Source organism: Aotus nancymaae, unplaced genomic scaffold, assembly GCF_030222135.1.
Source record: "Aotus nancymaae isolate 86718 unplaced genomic scaffold, 86718_ANA_hifiasm-v0.15.2.pri h1tg000115l, whole genome shotgun sequence".
Classification (NCBI taxonomy): Eukaryota; Metazoa; Chordata; class Mammalia; order Primates; family Aotidae; genus Aotus; species Aotus nancymaae.
The window spans coordinates 2,799,086-2,825,107 of NW_026988530.1; the positions used below are offsets into that span (position 1 = coordinate 2,799,086).

The window sequence follows — 26,022 nt, forward strand, 5'->3', positions numbered from 1 at the left end:
TCAGCCTCCCAAAATGCTGAGATTACAGGTCTGAGCCACCACATGCAGCCAAAATTTGATAATTTCACAGTCTACATGCCAGCCAAAGACTTTCAAGGATACCATATTAAGAATAACAATACCAAAAATAGTTTTTGCCTTTCTTTTCAACAGTATTCTTTTGTGCATCATAAAAATCTTAGTATGAAAATGTACTGTCTATAATAATGTAATGTTCTCTGTTTTGGGACTCACTGTTTTAGGGTGCTACTTAAAATTTATTTACCATCAGTTATATGTAAATCAAGTATTTTGTGTACAATGTTCACAGTTAAGGGGCCATCCCTACAACCTAACTATGGGGATTTGCTGAGTTTGTCATGACTCTGAGAACCTTTGACTCTCAGGCTTACAAAAATGGCTTCCAGTGACAAAGGTTCATAACAATTCTAAAAAGTCTTCCTAGAGCTTAAGGTTTTACTGGGCAGCAACTCTCTTTTCACCTTTGTGTCCCCAGGACGTAACACATGGTAGATACTTGATACATATTGAACGAATGGATAAATGAATGACTGATATTTCACCTCATTCATTCATTAAACAAATAAAAATTAATGTACTTTGGTACAGTTTATGATGGTCCCTCATGATTTAAGGATTTACATATTTTGAATTAAAATGGCACTTTATTATTTCTTTCCACATGAAGGAATTATTTGTGCCTTTAACAAAATCATCAGTGTTATTCAGTGTAGTTTAAAATAATTCCAAAGCAGAATACCTTTTCTAACATTATACAAGATATTTTAACATTTTGAGAACTTTTAGCTCTCAATATTAACAAACATTTGAGTAGGATAGCAGTCATCTTTAAGTAACAGCTAAAGAAGTACTCTTTATTTTGGTTCAGTTTCCTGGACATTGGGGATAGATATATTTTCCTCAACAGAAGCCCTTTTTCATTTTGTTTTAGGATCTATAATAAAAATGTGTTTTGTGAAACCATATGACATTATTATTTTAATATTTAATCTTTTACTTATTTGTTAATCATTTACTTATCAAGATAAACTATTTCTTAGCCCACATATTCATGTGTCATAGTTCAGGAACCTGAGTCAGTGACAAACTTCTAGGTAATTCAACCCGAAGAAATTCTTTATATTTCAAGATCACTTTATACTACTAAAGATACCAGCCTTCTTCATCTGCTCAAAATCCATGGATTTTATACTATGCTTATAGTGTTTTTACTTTTACCAAAGTTGGTAAAGTTGAAAACATTTATTCTCAAAGCCTTGCACACACATACTAATAAAATATCATTCACCATAGTATTTAGGCCCTGATGGTATATGTGGGTTTTGTAATGATCTCAATCACATTTTCTCCAATTGTGATTTTTCAGAGCATTGTATCTTTTCCTAACCATTCAATTCCAACCACCGAGTTCCAACCATATTTTCTCTAATTGTGACTTTTTTCAGACCCTTGTAGCCTTTCCTAAACACTCCATTCTCTCCTATAGGAGAGTAGAGTTCACACACCACAAGATTGACATCTGTAGGTTTCCCAGCAACCTTTATATAAGAAGTGAATGACCCTTGAAACAAAGGTTAACTATCGAATAACAACTGCTCAAGTTTTCCCCAAGATGCTTATGTTAGGCTAACCCTCAGACCTCATCCGCCCTCACTCACTACCATTAGGCCAACAGATTTAGGTACTCATATTTAAGTAAAGTAGAATAAAAAATAAAATGGAGCAAGAACAGGGCTCAGACATGACTCCTAAAGGCTGTGTGAGTGCATGGCCTTGTAAAGAAACCCAAAGCAACGCAGCCTCTGAGAACTGAATCATGACCTGTTCCAGATGCGTCTTTGCAAGGGTGGAAATTTGGCACTAACAGGTAAAGAGAATCTTAGGATTTTTTGTGATGATTTAGGAGAAGATTTTATCATTTACTTAGTGAGCCCTTAATAGTAATTTTGGAGTAAACATTCATTTTTTCTAAGGATGGAAATCTTACACTTTTTAAAAAGACATTCAGAAATGAATAGATGATCGCAGACTTTTGCCCCGAGAAAAAGGATTTAAAAGTTGTATCAATTTAAGTATCATTAATGAAGGCAGTTTGTGAACTGAGCTGCTCTTCAAAAAATAAAAATTATCAATCTGTATTTGTTAATATTGTGGCATTGCTGTTTTTGTGATTATGATATTGCAGTTACAAAGAATATTCATCTTTTCAAGATATGTACTAAAATATTTATGGATGAAATGATATACTGAGATTTGCTTCAAAATAATCCTAGGAGTGTTTGTGGGGAAGTGAGTGGGTTATAGATGAAATAAGACTAGCTGTAAGTTGATAGTTGTTGACCCTGTGTATGGATGTGCATATATGTTTGAAATTTTTGTAGTAAAAAAATGGGGAAAACTGCCAACCCAAATCCAAGCAGTAATATATTTATCCTGATGTTCCTTTTCTGACAATGGAGCAACAATTACTTTTAAGCCGCCAAACTCAGGAATATACCCTCAAACATCCACATCTGTGGATCACTCGTTTCTTAATTTATCTAAATACCACTTCTTGGAAGCAATGAGTGCTCTAAGTTTGTGATTGGTTGTGTAGGCCAAATTTAGCTTTAAAAATTGTCAGAAGGTGATCTTGCTTTGTAGCTTTTCAGAATTTCTTGAAAATGCTTATTCACTCTTAAATATGCCTTCCATAGTTATGTAGCTTTCTGTCACAAAGCCTCTTCGATTTCAACTTTCCAGTTTGAAACATCTAAAAGTATTAAGATTTCTCTGCTGCAGAAGTATCTTCATGTCTTTGATGATTTCCAGTGGCCTTCTTTGAAACTTTTCCAGCTTCAATATCACTTTCCCTCTGAGGATTAGTGACCAAACCAGACATAGGTCGCCATATTTACAGGGACATTAGCAATGGTTAAAATGGAAATACAATATAGTCCCTGGAGAGAGAATTGCCTTTGTTTCATATCCTACAAGGTTCAACATTTTATTTTCATCCTTGTCGATAGTAACATTAGGCCATCTCTCATCTATGGTATATCTTAGATGCTTTTTCTGAGCCATAATAATTCAGAGCTCATTATCTTCTATGGAATATAATTTTTGTTATTTTTTCTAGTGTTTTATCTGATGCTGGTTCCTTTAAAACTTCTGCCTGCTCACATGGCTTAATATTCTTCTATATATCTTGAGATTTCACGGCGTTCTCTTATTTGTACAGTCATAGATACCTGGCATTTAAACAATTCTGTCCCTAACACGTTCACTCACTGTGCGTTTCTTTTTATAAAACCATACAACTGAGCACACGGAATGTACACTGAACACACTCTATCTATTCACTCCTCTGTTCCTTATTATTTTCTAGTGAATTAACCATACCATTTTTCCCCTATTCCATGGAGTCATTTTTAAAAATTACTTTTACTTTTGATTCATTTTAAATTTTTAAAGAATTTAAAAAATGCGAGGTTCTCTTCATTCTACCTTCCGTCCAGCACATACCCCAGTTCAGTAAGTGTGAGTTATAGTCAAATCCAATGACTTATTTTTTTCCCATTGTCCTGGAAATTTGTTTACTACCATCAAGGACTACAGAAAGCCTTCTTAAAGCATTCTAGTAAATTCTATATTCAAATTACTCTTTAACAACCTTTTTAGTGCCCACGGCTTAAGAGGTACAGTGCTTAGCTCTGTGCAGTAACAGTTGTGTAGACTCAGTCCCTGTGATCAGAGTGCACAACCCAGTGGGGCAGACAGACATAGAAACGGATCGTTATAATACACAGTGTCTAAAATTGTTTTTAGAACAAAAGTTGCTACAATACTTACGATAAAATTTTCTATATTTATTCTATAACAACAAAAGCATAAAGCTTCTGTTATATAATAAGCATATGCTTAAAATGGAAACTTATTTTAATGAATTTAATTTTAAACAAAAATTTAAATGTACTTTACTGTATGGTTTGGGTAGATTATGGCACTCCCCTTATGAGTACAAACCAGGCGACAAAGAGCCAGTCGTTAATGACAATTGCTTCATGTCAATATACTGGACTGAACAGGCCCCTTCAGTCTTTCCTAACTTCACCGAGGGATGTGCCACCCATCCAAATAGCCTAGGCCGAGCTGGCTCTGACTTTCAGTTTCATTGGGACTATCTAGCCTCTTCTGTGGTAATATAATATGTCTACAGCCCACCACTCTCTTTCCCTTTGTGTGTTAGTCATAGAATCTGGTCACATCCAAGCTCCTCATTTTATAGACAAGGAAACTATGTTGTCACTAAGCTACTTGCCCCAGGTCACACAAACAGCTGGTAGGATTAGAACTTAATTCAAGATAAGGAAAAGATATGCCTGGTATTCATTAGTGAAAACTTGAGGTAAACATTGGCAATGTAATATGGCAGCAAATGTTAATAGGGTAGTGCATAGGAAAGAATTATAGTCATAAAAATGTTTTTTCTTTTACTTGACTTGTTACATGAAGACAATAGCCCCAGTATCTTTTTTCCTTCCATGTACTAGCAGAAAGTAGAACCTTAAAAATACGGATGAAAAAAGATAGAAAACAGGATCTGTCACCATTTTTCAGCAAGACAGATCTCAGTATGTTAATACTCTGTAACGTGATCACCAGCTCACTTAATCCTTGGAGTCCTATCATAGTTCAGTCACAGTCTTGATCATAGACTGTGTGCCTTTTTCAACTTTACAGGCCAGCAAAAAATACCAGGCACATGTTTGGTTTTTCCTTTCATCTTGCCAACTACCCTTTCCTCTGCCTTTTAGGGTGAAAAATCTCAGCTGTACTTAAATTGACCGCTGACGTCTTTTGATTTAGAAATGACCTCTAGAAAAATCACAATAGTGAGCTGTGCCTATATAAATAAGAGGACTGTGATTTTGTGCTGAAGCCAATTCTAAACTTAGAGCCTTGCAAAATGAAAACATGAGCTGGCTACCAGCTGACCCTAATGCACATTTTTTTTTTTTTTTTTTTGAGATGGAGTCTTCCTCTATTGCCCAGGCTGGAATTCAATGGCACGATCTTGGCTCACTGCAACCCCCACCTCCTGGGTTCAAGTGATTCTCCTGCCTCAGCCTCCTGAGTAGTTGGGACTATAGGCGCCCACCACCAAGTGCAGCTAATTTTTGTATTTTTAGTAGAGATGGGGTTTCACAATGTTGGACAGCCTGGTCTCTAAACCCTGACCTCAGGTGATCTACCTGCCTCGACCTCCCAAAGTGCTGGGATCACAGGTGTGAGCCACCATGCCCAGCCCTAATGCACATCTAATACTTATTCCTGAGGATGAAGGAGAAAAGCTGACCTAGTCACTGATCACTACTGAGCTTTCTGGCTGCAATATTCTGTCTGCAGTCATTATCAACAGGCAATTTTACATTTGATTGATTTGTAGGTTATGTAAATAGGCTTTCATCTTTCACGATAGAGCTCATTTCTATTCTGTATCGACTAGGAAAAGCAATTATACCCATTTTGTACTTTCTATATCACACAAATAGTTAAAGACTTCCGGCTGCAGTATGTCTCTGATTTAAAAATAGAAAATGCTCCAGCATTTCTGGCCCATTCCCCACATGGCACCTACCAGCCCTGCTCCAAGTGTTTCTGAATCAAGTTCAATGTTGAAGACATTCTCCAGTTAGCACACAGGAATCCTACTGAAAGTCTGAAGGGCGGGAGCACATAGTTAGAAATCCAGACGCTGATATTCCTTCTTGCTAGAGCACTTGCACTTATGACACCTGGTTGTCACAGACAAAAACGTCAACCAAACTATGTCCACAGATATTGCTGTTGAAAGGAACTGCATTAAGCAGGTCCTCCCGAAAAGAAGGCTAGTGAGTATAGAGGAATGTTCTTCTAAACGAAAAGCTAGCTGGGGTATTCTGACCAGTCAAGGTTAGTAGAGCAGCCATTTCAAATCTGTTGGTGTCCTGAAATAAACCATATTGCCTTGTTTTTTGCAAATACTAACTTTAAACTGTGGGATGCTTTCCAGAATGCGGATTGAAATGCACATGTATGGCATGGCAAAGGAGTGCTCTGTATTCTCGCCTTTTCGTGTATGGAAACTGCATCCGCTGCCTCATTCTTGTGACTGTATATTAAACATGACGGCAAACTCTTAGACTCTGGCTTGTTTATCTTTCTGTTTCAGCAGGTGTTTCTAAGTTGGTATGGAAACAAGGAAAGAGGCTATTAAGCAGGGAATGACTGTTTACAGGCAATATGGAAATTTTAAATCATGTAAATTACACATCAAGTAGGAGGATCATTTAGGCAAGGAAATGAATAGAGCAACTTCCTTAAAGTGTTCTGACATGAAGTCATTAATTATAATAATAGAAAAATATGACAGCTATAAAGGAGAATGAGCACAGTACCAAAGAGGAGGAATTATTTTTAAAAAAGAATATCCATACATTAGCATAAGTTTGAGTAGAACACCAGTATGGTAGATGATAGACTTAAGGGTTGAAAATGCAGATTCAGAGATAAAATGATCCCTGACTCCCAAGATTGTAAGAGTTATATTTACTATGTAATAGCTGGAGCTTGAAGAATATTATTTATAAATGATTCTTTTTCAAACATACAAAGTCTACTTTCAGATAAAGTATTTTATAATACTTTAATTTCTTTCAAAAATTGAGAAAGCAACTGGATCCCTACTCCCCACCCCAATATGTGTTTCCTTTTTATTACTTTTTAACAACATAATTAACAACAAAATTGAGACATATACTAGCAAGGAAAAAAGTGGTTGACTACAAAGAAGACAATTCAGAAATTCAACAAATGCCCATTCCAGTGCTGACTGTGTGCTAGGCACTGTGCTAGAGCTGGGGAGCAGCAATAAATAGTCTCATCACTTCATGATCCTTAAAGTCCAGAAGGAATGCAATATTATAGAAATAAAGACAATCCTGTCATTTCTTAAAGGAAGGGTAGATTACTAACTGTGCACTAAACCACAGGCATTAGCAACATAATAGAACCGTGGCAATGGCAAAAATTTTTTTGAAAAATAAGTAAACTAATTCACCTGGATGAATCTCACATATCTTCAATGCAGATAGAGACTCTAAAGGAATTGAAAATAAGCGATCCTTTTATGTTAAAATCTAATTTTGTGTACAGTCTTCATTGGCATGGCTTAAATATACTGAAAATACAGAGCTGGGCCCAGTGGCACATACCTGTTATTCCAGTGACTCAGGAGGCTGAGGCCAGAGGATTGCTTGAGCCTGATTTGGAGGTGGCAGTGAGCTATGATCGCATCACTGACCTCCACCCTGGATGACAGAGCAAGATTCTGTCTCTTAAAAGAAGAAGAAAAAAAATGTAAGAAAAAAGAAATACCCCCATGCGTTGATTTAAAAGAAAAAAAAAGAGAAGTCTTAGCAAATTTTCACTTGATTTAGCTTTACATTTCCCAGTGCTGTTAATGAGAATGTAAATAGGATCAGTCTTACTGGAGGTAATTTGATGATGTGTGTCAAAATTTTAGGAATTTACCCCAAGCAGATAATTATTCACAAAGAGAAGTAATAATGTTTGATTTCCTAAAACTAAAAGCCACCTAAACATCATTTGGTAGATGATTAAATAAATAAATACATAATGCTATAGCTATACAATTAAATACATATCAGTATATCATAATCACTTGTGGTAGAACTATATTTTTTCACATAGAACAATGACCATGAGATATCTTAAATGAAAACAAATAGGTTAAAAACATCATGAAAAGTATGATTGTATCTTGATTAAAAATGTGTGTTTAGAAAAAAGTTGGGAAGATACACCCTAAAATGTTTGTAATGGTTATATTTAGAAATAAGCCTTATGATTTCTTGTGTATTTAAATTTTTTCATTTAATGTACAACTTTTATAATCAATAAGGCACTTCAGCTAATAATACTGTATTGCTGTGATTTGCTACTATTTCAAATATACATATTCTTATATCAAAATGTAGAAAACGCAATTCCACAGCTCTTTCTTTTGTTGAACTAACTCTTCACTTGTCTAGTCTGGTAGTTACATTTACTATGGACTCCTTATAGATTAACAGTCCACTAAGTGCCCTATGAGTTCTAGGTTTGAAAAAAGAATATTGTACCCTAAAATTTCAACTGGACACTCAAAAGAAACGAGTTTGCTTCCCGGCTTTGTCAGTTATTGTTGTAACTTGAGGCAAGTCATTTAATTCCCCTAAGTCCTAATGCCATGGAAATAATAACAGTGGCTTTATTAAAGACACAATTTGTGTTAGACACGTCTTATACCTTACAACAACTAGAACATGTAAGTATGATTGTCCCCATTTTATAGATGAGGAAACTGAAACTTAGCAATTTAAAGAGATGGAGTTAGCAAATATGTGATAGATTCAGGAGTCCAATTTGGATATGCCTTTCACAGCCCTTGATTTTAAGCTCCACACAGCCACTCAGACAAGGTTCTAATGAAGTTAGGTGTGATTCTTAATGAGAAATTAGAAAATGCCCACTGTGGAACAAAAGTGAGTGAGACTCTGATCCAAGAGTCTACAGACTCTATACCTGCAACCCAGGAAGGCCACATGTGGTAAGTGCTCACATATCAAGTAGCTTAGGATTACAGAAAAAGGAGGGAGCATGTTATTTGGAACTATCAGAGGCTTTCTTGGAGAGGGAGCTTTTGCACTGAGCTTTTGCACTATGCTTTGCAATATGGGCAGGGCAGAGATGAGAGAGAAAACATTCTAGTCAAGTGGGAAAAAAATCTTACTCCATAAGTTGACATGGTCAAAAGTTGACAGACTTGTTTAACATCCAATTTCAATCTGGCATCAAGCTCTCATTCCCACCAGGCTCCCTGGGAATTCCATCTTTTCAACAGTATTTCCTGTCATCCTCTCCCTTGGAGCTTGTGCAAGAGTTGGAGCTGAATCTTGGTTCAGCTGGTGCTTGGTTCCTGATGTATTCAGGAGCACAACTGCTCTTCATTCCATGGGCTTCCTGCTGATAAACCTGCTGACTAAGCCCATTTTATCCTTTGCCAAACAGTCCAGCAAATCTGTTGCCTTCACGCCAAATTTAAGAGATGTAACTCTGTCCTGAATGCAAGAACACAGGAACCTCAGACCCATCTGGTTCCTCGAGTTCTTATCACTTCTCAGAGCCATGGCCATAGCAAAGAACTACTAGGTTCCTGCTATTATTCGGGACTTGTATGAAAAACATCTATCTCTCTCTCTCTCACCCCTTTCTCTCTCAATCTTTCCTTCCCACTTATTTATTCTTCTTACTCTTCTCCCCTCTTTCTTTCTCACTCTGCTGATATACTTTCCCCCTACCAGAAACTTACCTCTTGATTAAGGAAAACAGTCTTCCAGCCATTTCTGCTGCTTAGATTTCGTAAGCTTCAGTAAGCAGAGCAGGGAAGACAGGGAGGACAAGAACACGGATATGCCTCAATAAATTACTATGCAACATGCGAAAGAGAATTGAACAGAGAAGATGGTATAGAAAAAAGACAGAAAAAAGTTGTTTTGGGGAATCTGTCAAACACCCTAGATTAGCTTAAGCAGAGGGTATATATGGATACTAAGTAGTAGAACATAAAACAAAAAAGGAAGATCTGATCCATATTGTAGATAATCTCTAATTCCAGGGTGAGATCGCTAGACTCTATTGAGTGGGGAGTCATTTAGATTCTTCAGCCTGAAAGTAATGAGTTCCCAGAGGTGCGTTCAGGGCAGCCATGTGCACCCAGGTGTGTGCACCAACCATGGAGCTTGTCTGTCAAAAGAAAGGAGCTCTTTTTTTTTCTAATTTCCTGAATGCCACTCAATGGGCTAGCTGGGACTCTGGGTGCTTGTGGAAGTTTAATTCAATGGTAATATACAGGCAAGAATGGTGAGATGGAGGCTGGTGTCAGGAAAATTATTTAGGAAGTTATTGATCAAACTGAATTGAAATGAAAGCAGACTATACCCTAATTCAACTTTGTATATCTCCAGCATCTAGAAGGGCAAACATGGCCCAGTAGATCGTCACAGATATTTAATAAATGAATAAAATGGTGGATGGATGTGAGCTGTAAGATTATTGCTTAAGGAAATATTCTCAGGACTCCTTAATGGGGGATGTAAGAGACTTGGCACAATTTAAGAACCAATTAATTGAGAAGTCTGAACACCCATGCTCTAAAGTCCTTCTGCAACTCATGTGACTTTGGGCACTCATTCATGCAACAAACATTCATTGATGTGCTAGGTATTGGGGATATGGTAATGAATGAAATAAACTGAGTCTCGCGTTCTAAGGTATTACATTCTTGTGATAAGTGCTGAGAAGAAGAGTAGAGCAGGGAAGGGACACAAATAATGAATACTGGGGAAGGGACAGGGAGGACTTTTTAATAGAAGGTTGTCACAGAGGCCTCTCTAATAAGGTGATATTTCAGGGAGCACTGAAGTGGAGAACAAGTGATGTGTGTCTCAGAAAGAAGTACTTCAGGCAGAGCAAACAGAAGGTTGTGTAAGGAAAAGCAAGGAGACCAGTATGGCTGGATGAGGATAATGGGCATAGGAAAAAGTGGGTAGAACCTGAGATCAGAGCCTGGAGAGCTCACAGGTCATGGCAAAGACTTTGGATTTTACTCCAGGTGAGAAGGGAAGCCATTAGATTCTTTCTAACTTCCAAAGGATTGCTTAGTCTCCCATATTTCGGAGAGACTACAGGAAGGGCGTGGGCAGAAACGCACCGACTAGTTAGGAGACTTTTGCAATAGATCAGAGGAGAATAATGGTGGCTTGGACTAGGGTATAGTGGTGGAGGTTGAGATACAATCAAAGTTTTGTTACATTTAAATGATAGAGGCAAAATGACTTCCTGGTGTGGGCCTGGCAGGCATGAAAAAATAGAGAGAAACTAAGGATTATGCGAAGGGTTTTGGCCTTGAAGCACCTGCATGAGCGGAGTTGCCATTTGCGGATTGGGAGAAGTTAGGAGTATTGAAATCAAGGGTTCAGTTTGGGACATGCTAAGTTGAATTACCTATCTAGATATTCAAGTGGAGAAGTTGAATAGCCAAACGTAAAATTGGGTTAATCAACACGTGGATACTATTTATGCTCTTGGCACTTGAAGGGAGCTCCTCAAGAGTTATTGCTGATAGATGCAAAGACTGAGCTTGGGTGGTGAGGACTCAAGGTGGGAAAGAAACTACAACAACGAAAACACTGGACCAAAACTAACTAACTCCTTTAAAAGACGCACATAAAACACTCAATATATACAGTCTCCTTGAAAATTATTGTGCTTAAATTTGAGACCATATTATTATTACAAGGCAACGGAGGGAAATGGTAACACTGTTTAAGCCAGTAGAGAAATGAAAAAGGAAGAGTTGACTTAAGAGAAAGATGTTGGCTTTTAGAAATGTATTGAGGTGCCAGACATTATTTCTCTCCTTATCAACCATGTTTCAAGGATTTCTGAGGCTCTGTGGTTGTCTGAAAGTATATAATAAAGGCTGGTAAATGCCTGGTGATTTTTGATTTGCTTATAAACTTGTGAGTTGCCTGGGCGTGGTGACTCACACCTGTAATCTCAGCACTTTGGGAGGCCACGGTGGGCGGATCTCCTGAGGTCAGGCGTTTAAGATCAGCTTGGCCAACATAGTGAAATCACGTCTCTACTAAAAAGAAAAAAATCAGCCTAGTGTGGTGGCATGTGCCTGTAGTCCCAGCTACTTGGGAGGCTGAGGCAGGAAAATTGCTTGAACCCAGGAGGCAGAGGTTGCAGTGAGCTGAGATAGTGCCACTGCACTCCAGCCTGGGCAACAGAGTCAGACTCTGTCAAAATAAATAAATAAATATATAAATAAAAATTAAAAATTAAAAAAAAAACTTATGAGTAAAGATGGGCTAGATGTGGTCAAGTCTGAAGCTTATACTATATACACTTAAGGGGCTTCTTTAAGAAAAGTAACATGAAATTGGGGACAGAGTCTTAGACCGGGATTCTTGTGCAGGTTAGGGTTTCTGCACTTCTGTGTCATTGGCTTCATGGTAAATCCACCTCCATTGTGAGGACAATTGTTGGTTTAATATATTTTTTAAAATTATACTCTAAGTTCTGGGGTACATGTGCAGATTGTTTATTATTTTATGGGGGCCATGCGTGGTGGCTCACACCTGACCTTGGGAGGCAGCGGCTGGTGGATTCGGAGGTCAGGAGTTCGAGACCAGCCTGACTAACATGGTGAAACTCCGTCTCTTACTAAAAATACAAAAATTAGACAGGTGTGGTGGTACATGCCTGTAATTCTAGCTACTTGGGTGGCTGAGGCAGGAGAATCACCTGAACTTGGGAGGTGGAGGTTGCAGTGAGCCAAAATAGCACCACTGCACTCCAGCCTGGGTAATGCGAAACTCTGTCTCAAAAAATAAATAAATAAATAAATAAATAAATAAATAAATAAATGTATGTATGTATATCATAGGTAAGAGATCTATAAAAGGCACTGCCATTTTTACTGAAATGAAAACATTATGTGAAAATGTCATTGCTTGTTACCTCGCCTTATAATTAGTTTTCTAATTTTCCTATTTTGAGAACACTGAGGAAGAGTAGGTATGGCTAAACTCTGCACCATTACTAAGCTAGCTCTCTACTGAGTCCACATCCTGCTTCTGCCGATGGTATGTTCTAAATTGGGAGCGGGTAAAGACTTTTTTGTTTATTTGTTTTGTTTTCTTTTGAGACAGCATCTCACTCTGCTGCCCAAGCTGGAGTGCAGTATTGGGAACATAGCTCACTGCAGCCTCAAACTCGGGCTCTAGCAATCCTCCCATCTTAGGACCTCCCCAGTAGCTGGGACTTACGGGGACATGCCACCATGCCCAGCTAATTTTATTTTATTTTTTTAATTTTTTTTTTTGAAATGGAGTCTTGCCCTGTTGCCCAGACTGGAGCACAATGGCGCAATCTCAGCTCACTGCAACCTCCAGCTTCCGGGTTCAAGTGATTCTCCTGCCTCAACCTCCCAAGTAGCTGGGATTACAGGCATGCGCCACCATGCCAAGCTAATTTTTTGTATCTTTAGTAGAGACAGGGTTTCACCATGTTGGCCAGGCTGGTCTTGAACTTCTGACCTCATCATCCACCTGCCTCAGCCTCCCAAGGTACTGGGATTATAGGCGTGAGCCATGATGCCAGCCCTAATTTTTTTTATTTACTTTTTTTTTTTTTTTTTTTTTTTTTTAACAAAGACAGGGTCTCACTATGTTGCCCAGGCTGATCTCAAATCTGGGCTCAAGTGATCCTTCAGCCTCAGCCTCCAGAGCAGCTGGGATTACAGGCATAAGCCACTGGTCCCCAGCCACAAAGACATTTTAAATAATAAAATGGTTTTTCTATGGCCATGGACAGAGGTCTAATTGTAGTGCTTTTATTTCAATTCAGGGCACATACCTTAAAGAGAAAAAAATAACTTAAGACCAGCAATTTCTCAAGTAAAGAGGAGTGATCGATAAGAAAAGGCAACTTTGAAAATAAATCACATTTTCAAAAGCTGTTTTTCTTTGTGGAGGTCACTGGTCATATTACAAGGAGCTTGGAGCTCCTTAAAATGGCCGAACAGAACTAGTAAATGACAAGTGATTTTTTCTTCTCTTGCTGATTAAAAAAAAAAGAGTATGAGTCGGATTTACCTCGACAGTGGCTGGTGTGAAGTGCCGTGGGGAGATGGTGATTTAGGTATGGTATCAAACCTTACAAAATCGGATAGATATAAGAACGTGAGTGTTTTTCTCTAGCAATGTGGTGTTTACAAAACAGGGCAGACTCTCCCTGTAAATTATATACCAGATGTCTGGGAACAAGAGTTGCCTCTAAATATAGTCGGAACCACCTCCTGTGTAGCTACAGAGAGAGAATAACTAGGAATTTGGTTAGCATGATGAAAGTTACAGACACTTTGTAAAACAATTTCACACTGAATAATTTATCCTAAAGAGTTAAATTACACAATTTTTAAAGTAAGGGTTGCATTGCTTTTATTTTAGACACTTAATGAAAGTCTAACACAATTATAAAATTACTAAGTAGTTGTACATAAAGCTATTTATATCTTGTTTGGTCTTGAGCTCATAAATCTCAGATATAAAGCATGTTGATATTGAAAGGTAGGATATTTAATATTGACCATGTTTGAATAGAAATCTGTAATTGCTAAATGTTGGATTTTGAACGGGAAAAATGAGGAGTGAAAACTGAGTTCATACAGAAACTGAAATGTGATGTATAGTAGTATCCTTTGATTCTCATATGTTATTAGATTAATTATATAAATTCTTCTAAGGAATTACAGGAAAATAAATTACAGAGAAATAAATACAGAGTTCAAAACAAAAAGATTCTTTTTCACTGAGTGGTATACATGTTCTAGAAATTACTTCTTTAATAGATTGATATAGCTTTATTTCTTATTTCTTACTTCAGAAAGAAAAAATATAACAGCAATTGTTGGTTGTTGGCTTATAAATATTTATAAATCACTCAATTGTTTCATACCATTTAATCAAGCTGACAGTGCAGAAAAATATTTTAGTAAATGATGTTATTTATTACTTGAGTTTCCCTATCTTGGGGGAAAAGATTGTTCCTAAAACTCATGTTAAAATCTCCCCCATTTACCAGCTTATGTTTAGCCAATAATACTAGTTATTATTTATTGTGCATTTAGAGAGCAGGCACTTAACATGCTCATTTCTAATCCTCCCTCTGTCCTGCTTCATGGATCGTGCTTTTCGTTTGATGAGGTTAGATGACTTTATAAAGGCCACTGTCCTAAGCTACGGTGCCATTCCAGGCCTGCGCGGTGCCTCAGCTTTTTTCCTGAGCTTCTGTGCCCTACACTCGATCTCATTTCTCACTTCCTCCTGCCCTCTATTTCCTTCTCCTCCTTCTGCTCTCTACTCCCATCCCCCTTCTTCAAGGAATAGTGAGAGATCACAGGGTGCTTTGCAGGCAAGCGGAGCTCAGTTCATTAAATGATGGCATGTGCTTTGCCCTGCAAGATGGGCCAAGGGCTCCCTCATCCAACTTTCAAAACCAGTTTCTGAGGGTTATGATGACACTAAACTTTTTTATGCCAAAGGAGGCCCTATTAATAGAAATAATAGCAAGTGCACATACACAAAATCTGGCTTCAGGTTTTTTTTTTTTTTTTTTTTCCTCTCCTCATCTTGATGGACTTGAGTTTGGATTATAAAGAAAATGGCAGTGGAGACAGAAAACTAAGTGACATCATGGGAGAAGAACTGGGAGATGGGATTTGGATACCTATGTTTATTGAGTCCCTTATGTGGCCTGCTTTCTAAATAATCCTTTCCTTCTCTTTCTCTCTCAAACCCAGCAATTAATGCTGAAATTGTTCAGAAGACTAATGCAATCATTTTGATGAACAAACACATTAGTATGCAAAGGAGAAGAGCTGGCTGGAAGGAATATCAAGTCCCCTTCACCTACAGATATTGTTAGCTTTACGGCCCCTTAAAGGGCATCATAATATACTAGAAAGGAATGAGTCCAGAATGAATCCCAAAGGCCTTTAACATTCCCAACAACATCTGGTTAGTTGTCCTGTTAGCTAGTGACAATGGAAATATAGGCAGGGACAATGAGTCAGCATCACATAATTTGGCACCTGTATTTAAGAGATAAATTAAGGATAATGAAATATACTATTATACAAGAGGGAAACTGATCATTATAAATATTATAAGTGATTATTTAAATGTAAACACATTAGGCATTGATTACTTAAACTGTTATGAATTTATTATTGCTTTGCTGATTAAACTGAACAAAGTGGCTTCACATATGCAATCTATTTGCAAAGTTATATTGTAATTTTTATAAATATTTAAGTATTCATAAAAAATTGATACATATTCTAAAGTTCTGCAGAATTTCACTATGCAATCATGTTGTTTAGTGATAATGCAAACAGATACTTACGATTTTTAAAGCATCAGATTTCATCTTAGAAGCTGGAACTGGCAAAATGCTTTCCCCAAAGAAATCTTATTTGTGATGATAAGCTTGCATTTTACCTAATGAGAACATAATATTCCAATTTCCTATAAAGTATTACTTTGCCAGCAAATTTTGTCCTAACAAAAAATATTTATTGGTGTGCATTATTGCAATTCCACCTTGAATATATAATAGAACAGTCACACAGTAGAAAGAAGTAATACACAAAAGCTAATCACAGTAACTTGTTGCAAATGAATGTCTGGCTTACTAATTTTTCTAGATAAGCAAGAAATAACCCTAGATGGAAACTTATATCTATCTATTGAGAAAGGATACATTATTCTTTTGGGAGTTGTAGTGTCTTTAATTGTAAACCTCAACTATCATTATTCTGTAATTTAAGATAAACACCAGTGCAAGACACTGGCTGGGAGTTGTATCATTTTTGGAACATACTCAAGGAATTGCTTTTCTTCTTATAAATACATGATAAGACTTATGATTGTCTTTTTCTCTTAAAATCAGGGAGCAGAAGAAATTTGCTGAAACGGAATCAGAATGAAACAGACTATATTTTAAAATAGTAAGAGATGATTAATAAAGACTGTGTACCAATAGAAATTCCCTAGCTAAGAAACAGAACCCAATATAAGAAAAGTACTTTTAATTTTCATCCCACTAAATTAACAAAATCTTGCTGAAACTTAGAATCAGAGTTAGCCTTTGCCTTCCTAATTTGGGTTATTTACTTACAATTTAGCATGGATTCCAACTTTCCTACACGATTGCTATAGTATCTTGTTGCAGTAAACTTTATCTTGTCAAGTAACAGCCTACCTTTGCTAAGAATAAAATGAAATAAAACTTCTGTTTATACTGAAGGGTTTTATTTCAGAGGGGTGTTAGAAGGCAACATAGTAATGAAATCACTGACAGATAGGATTACTATCTCTTAACAAGTGAATAGTATTGTCACTGCAGGTAGGAGGCTGCAGTTTGAATTTTATGTCGACCCCTTTCTAGCTGTGTGACCTTAGGCAAGTTATTTAATTTCTGCGTGCCTCAGTTTCCTTACCTGGAAAACAGAGATAATAATAGTGATCAGTCTGAGGATTAAAGCAAGTAAATTTATGCCCAGCAATCAGGGCAGGACCTGGCATATGGTGAGGACTGTGTAAGCGCTTTCTGTTTTTATTTAGGTAATCAGGTTATCATTAAATAAGTTGGTTTTTCTCAATCTTAAGATTGTTACTGGTGCAGAGGGCAGAAGTCATTTACCAATCATCAATCCTGTTGTATCTAGTAATATTTCAGAATTTTCTCAGAAATACAAATCCTAAGGGAAAACAGGCAGAGTGTCTCTTCTCTCTGTTGATTTACAAGTAATGGTAATAACAGCTAATGTTGAATAGTGTTTACTATGTGCATATACTAGTCTAAGCACAATGTATATCATCTAATTTAGTTTATCATATCTCCTTGAGGTATATGCAATTATTATTTCCATCTTCAAGTAGAGGAAATGAAATCTAGAAGAAATATAATGATTGGCTGGGCATGGTGGCTCACACCTGTAATCCCAGCACTTTGGGAGGCCAAGGCGGGCGGATAACCTGAGGTCAGGAGTTTGAGACCAGCCTAACCAACATGGAGAAACCTGTCTACTAAAAATACAAAATTAGTTGGGCATGGCGGCACATGCCTGTAATCCCAGCTACATGGGAGGCTGAGGCAGGAGTATCGCTTGAACCCAGGAGGCAGAGGTTGCGGTCAGTCGAGATCTTGTCATTGCACTCTAGTCTGGGTGACAAGAACGAAACTCTGTCTCAAAAAAAAAAAAAAAGTAATGAGTTAGAGAGTCATGGGGTCTAACTCTAGAGCTAATGCTCCTAGCCCTGACTGCCATGACCATGCATTGCCTTCTTTGCTTTGGCTTTTGGTTCATGCAGAGTGATTTTACTGCAGGGAAGATACTTAGTAGCCTCAGAGGTCTTTCCTTATCACAATGGTGATACCCATTTTATAGCAATGGGCAATAGAATGCTTAACCACTAGGACGCCATTGACAGTCACTTCAGGAGAGTTTCAGTGCAGAAGTAGTGCCCACTTCTCACTTCAGACACAGGGCTCAGCTACTTGCCCTGCTTGGCAACATGTTGCAACCCCTACACCTCAGAGTCCGGGCAAGCTTGGGTGGGGGACCACAGGAAATAGCAGAAGGAGCTGGGAGTGTGGAGAGGTGGACATTCAAGCTGATATTCCTGCTAAAAGGACAGAAAAAAATTGAGAGGAGGGGTTCAAGGTGAAAAACCATGAAACAAAACTTTTTGTGGCTGATCTGGTGACTGTAATTCCCCTCTTATCTGGTAGTTGTATTAGTCAGGATTCTCCAGAGAGACAGAACCAATAGGTAAGAAATAGAAAGATAGATAGTTACCTAGATACATAGACAGACAGAGAAAGACATAGACATATGAGAGGTGATGTATTAGGGGAATTGGCTCACATGATTATGGAGGCAGTGAAGTCCTGCGACAGGCTGTCTGAAAGCTGGAGACCCTGGGATGTGGCAGCGTGGCTCAGTCCAAGTACAAAAGCCTCAGAACCAGGAAAGCCGATGTCATTCTCAGTCAGAGGCCACAGGCCTGAGAACCCAGAGAGCCACTGAAGTCCTGGAGTCTCAAGGTCAGAAACAGCCTGGAGTTCTGAGGTCCAAGGGCAGGAGGAGGAGAGTGTCCCAACTCCAGGAGAGTCGTTTTGTTCTCTCCAGGCCCTCAGCCATATGATGGTGCCTAACCTTACTGCAGCAGCTCTTCTCCACTCAGCCACCTACTCACAAGACAGCCTGCTCTGGAAACACCCTCACAGACACACTCATAAGCAATGCTTTACCCGTTCTCTAGGTGTTCTTTAATTCAGTCAAGTTGACACCTGAAATTTACCATCACTAATCCACCCCTTGTCAATGTGGCACCTATATGCATCTCCTTAAGCCATACTTAATCTCCAAAATTAATGCAACAACGGGCTGGGCACAGTGGCTCATGCCTATAATTCCAGCACTTTGGGAGGCCAAGACTCGGGGATCACCTTAGGTCGGAAATTCAAGACTAGCCTGACCAACATGGAGAAACCCCATCTCTACTAAAAATACAAAATTAACCGGGTATGGCGGTGCATGCCTGTAATCCCAGCTACTCAGGAGGCCGAGGCAGGAGAATCACTTGAACCTTGGGAAGCAGAGGTTGCAGTGAGCCGAGATTGCGCAATTTCACTCCAGCCTCGGCAAGAGCAAGACTCCATCTCAAAAAATAAAAAATAAAAATAAACAAATGCAACAACAAGGTAATGGTTCTGCCAGATGTAATATTATTATCCTGCCAATAACAGAAAATGCACTAATCCCTTCTCCAAAAGAAGAGGTAAAGATCTTGGATGATGTTTACGCTTTTCCTGATATCTCATTATTTAAAAAGTCAGTGTATCTTACATTACCTATAAAAGAATAAGAAGGGAATGAAAATGAAGATAAATTTCCTTAATATATGTATATATGCCCACATATTCTTAACAAAATAGAAAGTACTCATGACAATTATAAGTTCTGCCACTGGTCACGTGATCATAGCTGGTGTCTATAACTACCTTCTTCTACTACCCATTATGTAACTAACCCCTTTGCCTCCAGCAAGCACCTCAACTGGTCATTGTTCTTTACCTGGCAAGATGACCCAAACCTTCATTCCTGCTGCGCCATTCATAGTCCTGCCTGGATTGGGTGTTGTGGTTTTCCTTTGATCTTACTCACAGGGCATGATAATATACTAAGAGATTCTCTAAAGAATGTCCTGTACTCTGGACATACTCTTCCTTAGCTCCATTGTGGGGCAGGAGTCCAGTTTCCCCATGGTAGTCTTGCTCTGTCATGCCAGTCAGCACTGTAACTCCCTTCTTAGCCTGTTGACTCAGAGGCAGGAGGAGCTCATTCTCACCTTCCATGGCAATGGAATCGTTGTCATGTCTCTGAGTGGAAGCTCTTTCCTCCCTCTGGAACTAAGACCTCTATGCCAGCCAAGCATAAAGTCAGGAAGAAGAATGTTGTGAGTGGGTCACTAGGGGTAATAGTGAGTGCAGGTAATTCAAAAGGCACAGTAAGCTGGGTATGGTGGCTCACGTCTCTAATCCCAGCACTTTGGAGGCCAAGGCAGGTGGATCACTTGAGGTCAGGAGTTCAAGACCAGCCTGGCCAACATGGTGAAACCCTGTCTCTACCAAAATTACAAAAATTATCCAGGCATAGTGGTGTGTGCCTGTGGTCCCAGCTACTTGCGAGGCTGAGGCAGGATAATTGCTTGACCTGGGAGACCAAGGTTGTAGTGAGCTGAGATTGCACCACTGCACCCCAGCCTGGGCAACAGAGTGAGACTGAATCTCAAAAAAAATAAAAAATAAAAATGGCATAGTAAGTCTGGGATGGGTAAATCCCAGAGCATGTATCGTGGCTCATGTTGGGAACTGCCTATCTGGTTCTTGCAATAAGAGTCAAATTTCCTAATATACAGTATAGGTATCTGGGTCACCCTGTTGAACACTGAGTGTGAAAAATTTGTGTGACCCAGGAATTGATTATTTCTACTAGCATTCACTTTGATGCATAGATTTTTGTTTTCTCCTTTTTTTTGACAGGTTCCTGGGCAGATCGATCACCCCTGCATGAAGCGGCAAGTCAAGGTCGCCTTCTTGCTTTGAGAACATTATTATCACAGGTAATATATTACACATAGTTTAAAATATGCCCCCTTTCCATGTGCATAGAACATGGTCAAAACAAATCAATCCAAATATAATAAAATTAAATTTTACTTCCACCCTTTTAACTCATGTCGGAGAAGGCAATAGATTCTCATTGTCTTTGAAACTTCTTTTATAAATATTTTGATATAATTGTATGTCTTAGTATTTCAGATTTCTCAGAGAGCATATTGTTCATAGATAGACATTTAAGGAAGTAATGATTGGGTTTATGTATCATCGATTAAGCTTTCTAAATATGCTTAACTCTGTACAATATGTGCAGCTAATTACAGACTTAGTTCAGTAATAAAATATCCAAAAAGAAGTCATCAGAGCAGATGCCAAAGCAATCTTTTTTTACATTATGGTGATCTGTAATATGCTCCGGGAAATTGCCTAACAAGGCTACAGGATAATCATTTCTATACTTGCCTGCTCATCAGATTCACCAGAGGAAAAATGAAAAACAGAAATCCTTATTGAAACAGAAAGCTTGGACTTTTTTTTTAAGCTTCTGATGTAATTCAAATGCACATCCAGGCTGGGTGTGGTGGGTCATGCCTGTAATCCCAGCACTTCGGGAGGCCAAGGCAGGCAGATCACCTGAGGTCAGGAGTTCGAGACCAGCCTGGCCAACATGGTGAAACCTCGTCTCTACTAAAAATGCAAAAATTAGCCAGGCATGGTGGCTCACGCCTATAGTTCCAGCTACTCAGGAGTCTGAGGCAGGAGAATCAGTTGAACCCAAGAGTTGCAGTGAGCCAAGTTCACACCACTGCATTCCAGCCTGGGCGACAGAGCAAGACTCTATCTCAAAAAAATAAAAATAAAAATAAAATGCACACCCAGATCTGGAAGTCATGCGCTAGTGTTTCCCAGTCTCAAGGAGAAATATTCTCAGATGGCTACGAAGAAAGGAAAGGTTGTGTTGCCCTGTTTAAACAGCACTGCCTGGGTCTCAAGACCTGGATCTTACACTGGCACTTGAGGTGAACCACAACCTACCTGAGCTTCCTATTCTCATGTGTAGAATGGAGATGTAGGATGACACACTTTTTTAGGGACTTCCAGTTCTGTGATAACCGTGTGACTCTTTTGTTTTGTTAATCACTCGACGGGAGGAAAATAAACACTGAAAAGGGGTCAACAATTTCTAAAGGACAATTCCTCAGACAGGGCCATGTAGTTCTTTGAAGAAGAGCAGTCTTAGGATATGTTTCAGTGTGTGTCCCTAATCCACTGACAGTTCAGCCAAGAATCACGTGAGGCTGTCCCCAGAGCCTGATGTGAAAGGGCATGTCGGCCTTCTCAGGTGCTTCCATCATCTGGTCCCCTCGAGTGTGTGGCAGTGTGGGATTAGCTCCCCATGTCTGACTGCTGGCTGGCCAACTTGAAAGTGTCTGAAAGGATTATCTGTTTTTCTTGCCTTCATTTAAAAATTCTTCATGTCTATATTGGTATTACAGATTTTGGTGATCTGTAATATGTTATGAGGATTTGGCTTTGAAGTTCTTCCTATTACAGTGCTTAGTATGATTGTCAATAGACAAGGAAATACAAAAGATATCCAGAAGGTAATCAATCTCATATCCTAATAATATGTAGTTATTTTAGTGTGATATTTTGAGTTGAATTGGAATACAGTGAAAAAGTGTTTACTTAGTTTTGATTAAATAATTACAAAAAATAATGTTTTCATATGCTGGGCATTGTAATAATAATAGCTTTACATGGATCATCTCATTTAATTTCCTTTTTTTTTTGTTTTCCTTTTTCTTTTTTTGAGATGGAGTTTCGCTCTTGTTGCCCAGGCTGGAGTGCAATGGCACGATCTCAGCTCACTGCAACCTCTGCCTCCTGGGTTTAAGCGATTCTCCTGCCTCAGCCTCCTGTGTAGCTGGGATTACAGGCATGCACCACCATGCCTGGCAAATTTTGTGTTTTTAGTAGAGACAAGGTTTCTCCATGTTGATCAGGCTGGTCTCAAACTCCTGACCTCAGGTGACCTGCCCATCCTGGCCTCCCCAAGTGCTGGGATTTCAGGTGTGCACCACCGTGCCCAGCCCTCATTTAGTTTTCATGATCGTCTTAAAATTTAGAGGCAAAGGTATTTTTCCAAATTAAAACTATTCATGATGGAGCCATGCTTCAAACCCAAGTCTAATTGATTTTATAGTCAGAGTTCTTAACCACCAGCATACAACTTTATCTTACCTATTTAGTGACAAAAATTCACAAAACTGTTTACTATAGTATAGAGTATTTTTCTCCAAATCTTGGCTGACCTGTAATTTTATAGCCTCAATCAAAACAAGTCTTTATTTCTATAAAACAAAAAAAAAGAGTGTTTAGTTCTACAAAGCAAAGTATAAAATGACAAAAAATATTAAGAAAGCAACATTTAAAGAAAACGTGCCAGAATCTATTGAATATAATATTTAAGGCATTATTAGGTTTAGACATGATGGTGCCACAATAATAGGGCTAAGGAGTCTGGACAACAGATTGACCCTATGGCATTTGAACGGCCTATCCTACTAAACTGGAAACCGGTTTGCCTAAGAGTCTTTGATCTCTAAATATATCACTCTCTAATGACATCAATAGAGATGATGTTTTAAATATGTAACTCTTTGCTCACCTTTCAAAATTATGTCATATTTAGGGTTATAATGTAAATGCAGTAACCTTAGACCATGTCACCCCATTGCACGAAGCCTGCCTTGGAGATCACGTGGCATGTGCCAGAACTCTGCTGGAAGCAGGAGCTAATGTAAGTACCCTTTCAGAACATTAACAATTTACCATCTACTGATGGAGAGAATCTGACAAAGTTCTCATTTTACTTTTCTTTCCTTGATTCTCAGTAGTTTTCAAAAATAGCAGAATAAAAATAAAGCTCTTGAATTCCTTCGCCTTCGTATTGCACTCCAAAACGGATTTCCAATCATTGCATAAATGGGTAGCATGCTGCGTAATAATATAGACTATTCTTTAGGTTATTTTCTGCTCTCATGACTCTAAAATAGCAATCGATGAACATCTTTAGGTCTGTAATGTTTGCCCATCTTTTGGATGATTTTCCTTAAATAAAGTCTCAGAAATAGAATTACCAATTTTACCACTTTAAGCTAGCAATGTGGCTTCATTACAACTTTATCATCATTCCACTTCTTTCTTCATTTTTATTCTTACTGAAAAGTATCTAATCATTGAACTAGATCTTATTTGCTATTTGAGCATGCGTTTTTTTCATGATTTCCACTAGTCGTATGCCCATTCCAATGAATTATGTGCCACATCACATTTCTGTTTTACAGCTTTTCTTATTAATGCGTAAGAGCAGAATATACTTTGTCATATTTACTGTGCACATTTTCCCAAGTATTTCTGCTAGCAGATCACATACCTTTTGAAAATGCAGAACTAAATCGGTTAATCATGTATGACTTATGAGTCTCGTTTCTGGATATTTTGGTTTGGTTTAGGTAAATGCAATCACAATAGATGGCGTGACTCCATTATTCAACGCATGCTCCCAAGGCAGTCCGAGCTGTGCAGAGCTGCTTCTGGAGTATGGCGCCAAAGCCCAGCTGGAGTCATGTCTTCCGTCCCCCACGCATGAGGCTGCCAGTAAAGGTAACTTAGCCCTGGGATTAAGTGACAAGGGGAGAAAGTTTCTTTAGCAACCTGCAGTGCTGTTTATCTTTCAATGAGTGACAGCACAGGGGAAGCCTGGGGTGAGGTGTGTGGGGTGGATGGGCATTAAGTTAAACTCCTCTCCTTCGTGTTGGCAGGTCACCATGAATGTCTTGACATCCTGATATCCTGGGGCATAGATGTTGACCAAGACATTCCTCATTTGGGAACTCCTCTCTATGTAGCTTGTATGTCACAGCAATTCCATTGCATCTGGAAGCTTCTCTATGCTGGTATTTTCCTTTAAAACATCTTTTGTTCTGTCCATACACACAAGCAGTTATTTATTTCTCTAACTGAGCTTCTTTCAAATTAAATCTCATTGCTAAAAAAAAGTTCTTATTGTAAGCATTTTCACACATGATTAGACAACCAATAAAAAAGAACGTCATTCTTGATTAAGTTGCCTTCCTAGCTCACAGATACTATATTCTGCATGCACTGCATTAGCAGACATTTGGGTATGTAATGGAGTCTGAAAACTCTACTTTTAGGTCACAAAATTAGGATCCTCAAGACTGAATATGATGTTGCCAAGAATGTATATATCTTGGAACAAATCCATCAAAAGAAATTTTCAGGATAGTAACTGCTTGGACAACCTCATCTTCTGCTAACTTTAAAAACTCATGCACTTTTCTAGACTTTGTACTTTCTGTCCTGCTTACTTGAAAAGATTCACTGCCCTTTTCCACTTACTCGAAACAAATCAATTCCTCAAGGTTTGTTTCAAGTAAGTTAGCTTTAGTCCCCTGAAAAACATTTTTTTTCTTTTTTGAGATGGAGTCTCACTCTGTCACCCAGGCTGGAATGCAGTGGTGCGATCTTGGCTCACTGCAACCTTCACACCTCCCAGGATCAAGTGATTCCCCTGCCTTAGGCTCCTGAGTAGTTGGGACTACAGACATGCACCACCTCGCCTGGCTAATTTTTTTTTTGTATTTTTAGTAAAGACAGGGTTTCACCATTGGTCAGGCTGGTCTTAAACTCCTGACCTTGTGATCCTACCCACCCCAGCCTCCCAAAGTAGTGGGATTACAGGTGTGAGCCACCACACCCAGACCCTGAAAAATATTTCTAACCTATTGAGACCATAGCGGTCCCACTCACCACAAGACTGGGAGTCCCTTTAGGATTTGCATTATCACCTCTTTTCTCTGGCATGATTCTTCTCTCTTATCCTCTCATGTGACATATGTTTAGAAGATACATAAAATGAGTAAATGAAGTTCTATGCTATTTATTGTTTATGAGAGTCATTTGATCCCTGATATATACTGATCTTTATTTTTAGTAAACCCTTTATGCACTACTCACATTATCTTAGCTAACAGAGAAACTTCTTGCAAGCAGGGTCTACATCTATTATTTCATTCTCATTACACCTAGTCAGTCTTAGACATGAGTTCTGTTACTAGTCATTGACAG

At 38.5% G+C, this 26,022-nt stretch overlaps 1 protein-coding gene and 1 long non-coding RNA gene across 4 annotated transcripts in view; one reads left to right on the plus strand and one right to left on the minus strand.

The window, feature by feature from the left end:
* The window catches only part of LOC105728267 (uncharacterized), a 29,926-nt gene extending 19,082 nt beyond the window's left edge, over window positions 1-10,844 (minus strand). The window contains exons 1-2 of the long non-coding RNA XR_002478425.2: window positions 7,257-10,844; window positions 5,642-5,722 (exon numbers count right to left, since the gene is read on the minus strand). This is a non-coding gene — a long non-coding RNA (uncharacterized LOC105728267). The remainder of the gene's footprint in view (window positions 1-5,641; window positions 5,723-7,256) is intronic.
* ASB5 (ankyrin repeat and SOCS box containing 5) overlaps window positions 1-26,022 on the plus strand; it is an 81,201-nt gene that overhangs the window by 47,895 nt on the left and 7,284 nt on the right. The window contains exons 1-5 of one of the 3 annotated variants that reach the window (XM_012468582.3): window positions 5,815-5,955; window positions 20,788-20,867; window positions 23,561-23,668; window positions 24,384-24,534; window positions 24,693-24,827. In XM_012468582.3, the coding sequence (XP_012324005.1) occupies window positions 5,832-5,955; window positions 20,788-20,867; window positions 23,561-23,668; window positions 24,384-24,534; window positions 24,693-24,827 (598 nt within the window). In that variant the 5' untranslated portion in view covers window positions 5,815-5,831. Of the gene's footprint in view, window positions 1-5,814; window positions 5,956-13,492; window positions 13,816-20,787; window positions 20,868-23,560; window positions 23,669-24,383; window positions 24,535-24,692; window positions 24,828-26,022 lie in introns of those variants that run through there. The other 2 variants (XM_064371040.1, XM_012468581.2) reach the window with 2 other exon arrangements.